Source organism: Saccoglossus kowalevskii, chromosome 1 (assembly GCF_978046115.1).
Source record: "Saccoglossus kowalevskii chromosome 1, keSacKowa6.1, whole genome shotgun sequence".
NCBI lineage: Eukaryota > Metazoa > Hemichordata > Enteropneusta > Harrimaniidae > Saccoglossus > Saccoglossus kowalevskii.
The window spans coordinates 40,814,022-40,822,820 of NC_140641.1; the positions used below are offsets into that span (position 1 = coordinate 40,814,022).

An 8,799-nucleotide genomic window follows, 5' to 3' on the forward strand; every position below is an offset into this window, starting at 1 on the left:
CATGCATTTTATAATGAGAACATGTATGCGTTAGATATGATAATATTTGATCGGTGGCTCATACATAATTTTACACATGGCGGCAGGTTTTACTGGCTTTACACGAGGTGATCGTCATTAATTGCAGAGCTGGCAAATGTTACCAACTATCGAATATCATTTAATACAATACTGTCAATTGTACAACACGAGGAAGAAAGAAAGTATATTCAAACAAATAAAGTCATAATAACAATTGATGAGCCTGTTTTAAATTCTGAAATCGTATGTATGTATAACTATGTTTCATTAGTATTCGTGTATGGTTAACAGATTCTCTGGTGTATGCTAATGCATTACGTGATTGCTGTTATCAATACGCTTGTTGTATACTGGCATTGATTGTGTATGCGCTATCCGGTACAAACGAAACGCCCTATTTAGTACAGTCACAGTCGAGGGTTTCTCCGCATTGCAGTGATAGCTAATTTGCATAACCGTTGGAAATAAAATGAAGGTGGTTATACAAATATTTGTTTCTATCATTTGCATGCCATCACTTTATTACGGAGAACAACAATTTAATTAATTCAGCATAATCTTTTTTAGGATATAATACGTTTCCCTTTAAAATAACCCCGTAGTTGTGGTTTTGGTACCTATCTACTACGCATGCGTGATTCGTTGCAGCTGAACAACATTTAATACTGATTTGGTGCTGTATAACTTCCCCGACAGTCTGCACCCTAATTGTAAGGTATAAAAAGGCTCACGATCCTCAGTGTGTCGGCAGTTTGTCAGATACACACAGACAAGACGTACTACCCGCTTTTATTGAAATGGTAAGCAGCAACACATTTATTATTATCATTATTATTATTATTATTATTATTATTATTTATAATATGAGAATTAGAGGATATTGGAATGTGCCTTCGTGTATTATTAGTCTGTTTGAGTGCATAGAAAGAATGACGAAGAACAGTATTACTGAGCTCTCCCCGGGCTTTTCCCTCTCGCTATCTCTTGACTCAAACCTCTAACATTTGTGTACTGTGAGCGACTATTGTTGCTTGAAATATAATGATAACGTAGCGAGTAGGATTTCTCGTATTCCTAGGGCAATTCTCGTGGCAATTTCTCAATAGAAAAACATTTGTTTATACTGGTATTTGTTCCACTTAAACTACCTCGCTACTGAATTGAGAGGCAAGTTTAGACATGTTTATTATACCATGCTGATACACAACTTGGAGAATTTAACAGTGATGTAGTCTCCGAATTTGCATGCACCAACTTGACACATGGGACCATCCCAAGTACATCTTAACAGTTTAGAGAAAGGGAGACTTGTCTACTCACATTCAAGTCACGCGTACATACACGGTATGTCTATATCTAAGTATTCCTAGGTCTGACCTTTGCCCCTCATTTGGCTTCCCTCCTGGTTCCAGGTCACTTTGTATTGTGTAGCAAATAACAAATGTTATTTTTGGTGTTATATAAAAATACATTAAATCAGCCGACGGCGTCCCCGTCATACATTTGGTATTTAATTCACTTATTAACAAGTTCAAGTTAATGCCCCTGTCAGCCGGCATAAGCAGGTGTGCACCAATGTATTGTAGTGCATTCACTCTCACACAGTGTCATGGTGATCGATATCAACCGGTACAATCTATTTGCATGAGTTTTCTTAATCACCGGCCGTACATACATGACCAGCAAATGTAATTATTAATGTTTGCAGAGTGACAATGAACGGCTAAAAAGCACCAATTCAAAATATTGTGTGTTGTTCACTTAACTTTGTCAATAAGTATGTTGCCTCAGCTTATATTGTATCCACTTTATAGAATAGTGTTAGATAGACAACACTTCAAACTAACATGAACATATACACTATGTATAACCCAGACACACGTATTGTCATTCATTTTCACATGTACCACTTTCCATTTTGATTGCTTGATTAATTCTTCTATATATCTTACTGGGGATATATTATAAAGTCAGCTTGAGTGAAATAACGATCATGCTTGCAATTACTGGGATCAAATTACTGATAAATATAATTGGCATACAGTCACATATAAAATAAATCGGGTTTCTCTAAAAGTTCACGCAGCCTACTTCATATTAAGTATGATTATTTGTTTCATAAATACATAAATGAGATTTATAATCATCTGATTGTGATTGGCATTCTAGGCAGACCAGCTCACCGAGGAACAGATAGCCGGTAAGTTGTCAGTAACTAACTCAAACTTGTGTAACACTGAACTAATTCGTACCATGATACTCCAGTAAATCAGACATAGCTTCGTCGTCAATATGAATAGTGCGTGATCACTTGATTACATGTCCGTGGTTGAATGTTCATTCAGTAATTTATGATTGCTTATTGAACTCGTTTCATTCAGTGCATTAAGAAGTGGGAGTGGTACTCGCACAATTGAATGGCAAATCAGTGTTTTTTGTTTCTGATATCTCCGTGGGTCTCACCTGCCCAAACATGCATATTTGGTATAATTTATATTTGTTGCCATGACAGCAATGTGAGGAATTTATTTTTTCAATGTTAGCATTTATATATGTCATTCAATGTGCACTGACCGGACAACAATGCTAATCTCGGTCTATTGTTGGTGTTGAGTCATTATTATTGTTAAGACTCAGCCTTCGAAGGTGCCACATTCAGTTTGTGAGAACATTATGAACTTGTTAGCAACTCTCAGATAGTGGGCATGGCCAAAACACAATTATGATGATAGAGCTGTTTTGGACGGGTAGCCTTTTATGTGTTTTCAAGCTACAGGGTCAAATAAACGCGGTTACCGGGGCAACAGTGTATATGTCTTTATACATGTAAAATTATAACATGGAAGTGTAAACTGTGACAAGTTCGACCAATAATGTTGATAGAAGGGTGTTCAAATCACATCGAAATGTGCGTTCAATGTTTCTAGTTTGATATGCGTGTTCCGTTCAGTCACTATTGTTTGTATTCGGTCACTACTACTTATCAGTTGTCTGTGTTTCTTTTCAATACGGTGTGACCCAACGTCGCGTACTATAACGTCTTTGTCATTCCACTATCCGAATCGTATGCTGCAGGTGGTATATCTCTGGATACATGGCACATCGACATAATAGGCACCAAAGTAACAGTTACTGATATTACTGCCATTTTTTGAACTTTAACACCCATGTCAGTGATTTTACAATTTGTAGTGGAAATGGTGATGCCGTTGCATATAAACAATCTACACAAATATCGGGTAAACCAAAACGACCACAATTATTTGTATAACTATTTATTCACCCAACGAATACAAACAATAAAACCAATTTATACATTGACATCAATTACTCTGGGCTCTAAAACTGATGTCATGAATTAGTTTTTGCGTATCTGTTGACCGACTTAATTAGCTGATTATTAGCGAATTGCTGTGTTATGTCTGTCATCGTTTAGGCCTATTTGAAGTTTTGGACGGAACTTGGCTCAGTGATTTGGAACTAATTACGAGATAACCGTCGCTATTCTGACTACGATTTCTGACAGTTGGTATCCGTAGTTATTAATGTAGTGAACGATTAATCAAAAGATATGACGTATTCAGTACTTAGTGTGATTGGCTTTATGATTGAAAGTTACGCCCTAGAGTCTTTTTTACTGTTTTGTAATTGGTTAGAGTTTTGAAAATGAATAAAGAGAGTTTTAGTTGGTCTTGGCGAGTAGACCAGGACAAGTCCAGTCCTGGAGAGCCTTGGGCGAGTGTTGACGCAGTCTAAGTCCAGCCTAAGAGAGTCTAAGTCCAGTCCTGGAGAGTCTTGGGCGAGTCTTGGGTCAGCCTTGCGATAGTCTTGGGGATTTTTCCCCAGGGCGCTGTGTCTGATAGAGTGCTCGATTGACCGACTAAGACGAGAATTGAAACGTATTTCGTTGTGTGTGTCTTATTTGACTGTAAAGCTTAAGTGACTTTCCCGATCCCGCACCTCAACGGGACGAGATATAGAGACGAGACGAGATTTCCCCCTGACAAGTGTGGAGAACCCCAGAGAAAAGAATTTTCCCCCTGATACTGAACTGAGCAAAATCGAATAAGTAAGGGAATCGTCACTGAATAGTGTATGGAAATAGATAATAAAAAAAATCTACAGGACAGTGACCCCGAACTGTTTTATTATAATACGGTAGCTAATTTAAATAGTTCACTTGTACTGATTGAAATTAGATTTAGAATAAGAGAAGATCAATATCATGATGTATCGTTAAAATTCAAACATGCTTGCTATCAATTCACTTTTATCTGTAATATATAGTTAATACAACAATCATTAAAATATTTCAGAATTCAAGGAAGCATTCGCTCTCTTCGACAAAGATGGCGATGGTACCATAACAACTAAGGAACTGGGAACCGTCATGCGGTCATTAGGCCAAAACCCAACAGAGGCTGAACTTCAAGATATGATCAACGAAGTTGATGTCGATGGTAAGCATATTATTATGTATGACTACAACTATGTATATTCGTGGTCGTGGGATGGATGGGGTGGCAGGGTGGTCACTTTTGACATGGATGGGATGAGGAGGGAGAATACTCATCAGGATGGATGAGATGAGAAGTGTGCGTTCTCGTAGGACGAATGATGCGCTGGTTGGGAAACTCGGAGGATAAATAGGACAAGGAGGATGGGTACTCGTGGAATTGATGGGGCAAAATAGGTGGGTTCTCGTGGAATGGGTGGGGCGGGGAAGGGTAATCGTGGGATTGATAGGCAGAGGAAAGGGTTACTTGTGGGATGGATGGAGCGAGAAAAAAGTACTCGTGGGGGAGGGGGGTCTATTTGGGGCGAGTAGTGCGAGATTATGTTAGAATTTTCTTTTACACTAGACTATAATACGAAACATACAAGAAAATATACCCTTTCAATTGTTGCAATATTTATGTATTATTCAAGTCTGCACACTGCACAGATAGCTCATGGTATTTCACACACTTTGGAAACACCCGCTAAATAAGAATACTCTACTCTACTCCAAGTGGTTGGCGCACGTGATTACAATTTGGATACGCAACATAAAAAAGGGCGAAATGGGGGTTATTGCGAGGTTGTTTCGGTGATACATGGGGGTTATTGCGAGGTGGTCTAGGTGACACATGGGGTTTATTGCGAGGTGGGCTAGGTGATACATGGGGGGGTGCGAGGTGGTCTCGGTGACACATGGGGTTTATTGTGAGAATATATATGTGACACATGGGGTTTATTGCGAGGTGGGCTAGGTGATACATGGGGGTTATTGCGAGGTGGTCTCGGTGACACATGGGGTTTATTGTGAGGATATATATGTGACACATGGGGTTTATTGCGAGATGGGCTAGGTGATACATGGGGGTTATTGCGAGGTGGTCTCGGTGACACATGGGGTTTATTGTGAGGATATATATGTGACACATGGGGTTTATTGCGAGATGGGCTAGGTGATACATGGGGGTTATTGCGAGGTGGTCTCGGTGACACATGGGGTTTATTGTGAGGATATATATGTGACACATGGGGTTTATTGCGAGATGGGCTAGGTGATACATGGGGGTTATTGCGAGGTGGTCTCGGTGACACATGGGGTTTATTGTGAGGATATATATGTGACACATGGGGTTTATTGCGAGATGGGCTAGGTGATACATGGGGGTTATTGCGAGGTGGTCTCGGTGACACATGGGGTTTATTGTGAGGATATATATGTGACACATGGGGTTTATTGCGAGATGGGCTAGGTGATACATGGGGGTTATTGCGAGGTTGTTTCGGTGATACATGGGGGTTATTGCGAGGTGGTCTAGGTGACACATGGGGTTTATTGCGAGGTGGGCTAGGTGATACATGGGGGGGGGTGCGAGGTGGTCTCGGTGACACATGGGGTTTATTGTGAGGATATATATGTGACACATGGGGTTTATTGCGAGGTGGGCTAGGTGATACATGGGGGTTATTGCGAGGTGGTCTCGGTGACACATGGGGTTTATTGTGAGGATATATATGTGACACATGGGGTTTATTGCGAGGTGGGCTAGGTGATACATGGGGTTATTGCGAGGTGGTCTCGGTGACACATGGGGTTTATTGTGAGGATATATATGTGACACATGGGGTTTATTGCGAGATGGGCTAGGTGATACATGGGGTTATTGCGAGGTGGTCTCGGTGACACATGGGGTTTATTGTGAGGATATATATGTGACACATGGGGTTTATTGCGAGGTGGGCTAGGTGATACATGGGGGTTATTGCGAGGTGGTCTCGGTGACACATGGGGTTTATTGTGAGGATATATATGTGACACATGGGGTTTATTGCGAGATGGGCTAGGTGATACATGGGGGTTATTGCGAGGTGGTCTCGGTGACACATGGGGTTTATTGTGAGGATATATATGTGACACTTGTGGTTGGTACGAGGTGGCCTAGGTGGCGCACATGGGGGAAAGGGTTATTGTGAAGTGACCTAGGGGATACATGAGGTTGGTACGGGGTGATCTAAGTGGCACACGGGGGGTGTTATTGCGAGGTGGCCCAGGTGACATATGGGGTTTATTGCGAGGTGGGCTAGGTGATACTGGGGGGTATGATTGCGAGATGGCTTAGGTAACACATGGGGTTATTGCGAGGTTGTCAAGGTGACACATGGGGGTATTGTGAGGTGACCTAGGTGACACATAGGGTTTATTTTGAGGTGGTCTAGGTGACATGTGTGGTTTATTGTGAGATGGCCAAGGTGACATATGGGGTTATTGCGAGGTGGCCTAAATGACACATTGGGTTTATGGTGAGGCGGCCAAGGTGGCACATGGAGTTATTGCAAGGTGGGCTGGGTGATACATAGGGGGGGGGTTATTACGAGCTGGCCTAAATGACACATGGAGTTTATTGTGAGATGGCCAAGGTGGCACATGGGGTTTATTGCAAGGTGGGCTGGGTGATACAGGTGGGGGGGGGGGGGTATTGCGAGCTGGTCTAAGTGACACTTGGGGCTTATTGTGAGGTGGCCAATGTGACACATGGGTTTATTGCGAGCTGGTCTAAGTGACACATGGGGTTTATTGTGAGATGGCCAAGATGACACATGGAGTTATTGCAAGGTGGGCTTGGTGATACATGGGGGGTATTTTTAGGTTGCCTAGCTGGCACACGGAGAGGGGTATATTGCGGTGGTCTATGTGACATATATGGGTTATTGCGAGGTGGTCTAGGTTACACATGGGGGCTATTGTGTGGTCTACGTGACACATAGGGTTGTTCCGGGAACATATAGATTGCCTCGTCCTCATGTATTTGCACTAATTAATCAATAATCTGGAAAACAACGCAAATAGTGGCCCTTTATGTTGGATTTCGAGGCATTTCTTTTGTATCATATAGGTATAATGATTACGTGAATTTCTTTATATTACCAGGCAATGGGACGATTGACTTTCCTGAATTTCTCCAGATGATGTCAAAAAGGAACGAAGGTGGAGACTCCGAAGAAGAACTTCGAGAAGCATTCCGTGTATTTGACAAGGATGGCAACGGATTCATAAGCGCCGCTGAACTTCGTCATGTCATGACAAACCTTGGAGAAAAATTAACTGACGAGGAAGTTGATGAAATGATTCGAGAAGCCGATACAGATGGCGATGGACAAGTTAATTATGAAGGTAATCGTGAATCATGTGACAATTTGTATATTGGATGAGATGCATGCGTAATAAACAAACACCTGATACAATCCTATACAGCAGACAATTTATTTATTATAATCCCCCTGGATTGCACTGGAAATTAAGCTAATTGGCATTCATCTAATCATTTATATGGAAAGTTTAACGTCCCATGACAGTGGCCCCATTGACACGTGATAAAACGTATCCCTATGCATGAGGGTTTTAATTGACAGGTTGGATCATTCCATTTTAATTGGGGATAACAACATATGAACTCTGTATAATTAATAAAACAACACATTCATTCAATAGAATAAATAAAAAAATAAAATAAACTGAAACAAAATTATATGCTACTTCATCGTATAAATTAGACGTCTAATTTACCAAGCCTATCTCTTTAAACTATTTTATTACATCGGTGTTGTGTCCAGCATTTCAAGGATGGTGCACCTTGGGAAATGTCTCGTAGCCGTGTTGCTTTTAGTGATAAACGCTTTGCAACCATTACTGGTCGCAGGTGTATTTTTGACACTGGCAGAGAGTTATATAGTAAATGTTCACGTGACAGAAGGGTACATATTAATTAATCATAGCGAAAACAACATCATCTTTCGTAATTATTTTTTTACAGAATTTGTGAAGATGATGACAACAAAGTGAAGATCTTCATTATCATGTTTCCTCAAATTTTCCTAATTATTCATGGAACGGAATTTCATTCTACTCATCTTCCAAGCGATCCACATGTCGGGGATCTTGCTGTTACTAGGTGACGATCAAATTATGCAAATGATATGTAAATACTAGCTTATTATGTAACTAATTATGTGCATAATTAATGCCTGTAATCCTGATTCGGGCTTGCACATTTCGAATTCATCTAAATAACCTTTCTTACCTTAATTAAAACATGCTTATATACTTTATTCAGTGGCTTCAATACATTATTTATACACTTTACGTCGAGTCTGTACAATAATTAAAATTTAAAATTTTTGTCGAATAATTCTTTCCACTGACTGTGTTTTGTTACAACAACAAATGCACCATCTGAAGGATGGTTTAAAGTTTTTTTAGAATAATTAAATGCTTTTTATACTTAA

General features: G+C 40.3%; 1 protein-coding gene across 1 annotated transcript; it reads left to right on the plus strand.

Annotated features, from left to right (window-relative positions):
- The first annotated feature begins 674 nt into the window (after positions 1 to 674).
- Positions 675 to 8,799, plus strand: LOC144354126 (calmodulin-alpha). The gene is made up of 5 exons (XM_085501992.1): positions 675 to 821; positions 2,191 to 2,221; positions 4,338 to 4,481; positions 7,445 to 7,687; positions 8,328 to 8,799. The coding sequence occupies exons 1-5, from the start codon at positions 819 to 821 to the stop codon at positions 8,354 to 8,356; spliced, it is 450 nt and encodes a 149-aa protein (XP_085358118.1). The 5' UTR covers positions 675 to 818; the 3' UTR covers positions 8,357 to 8,799.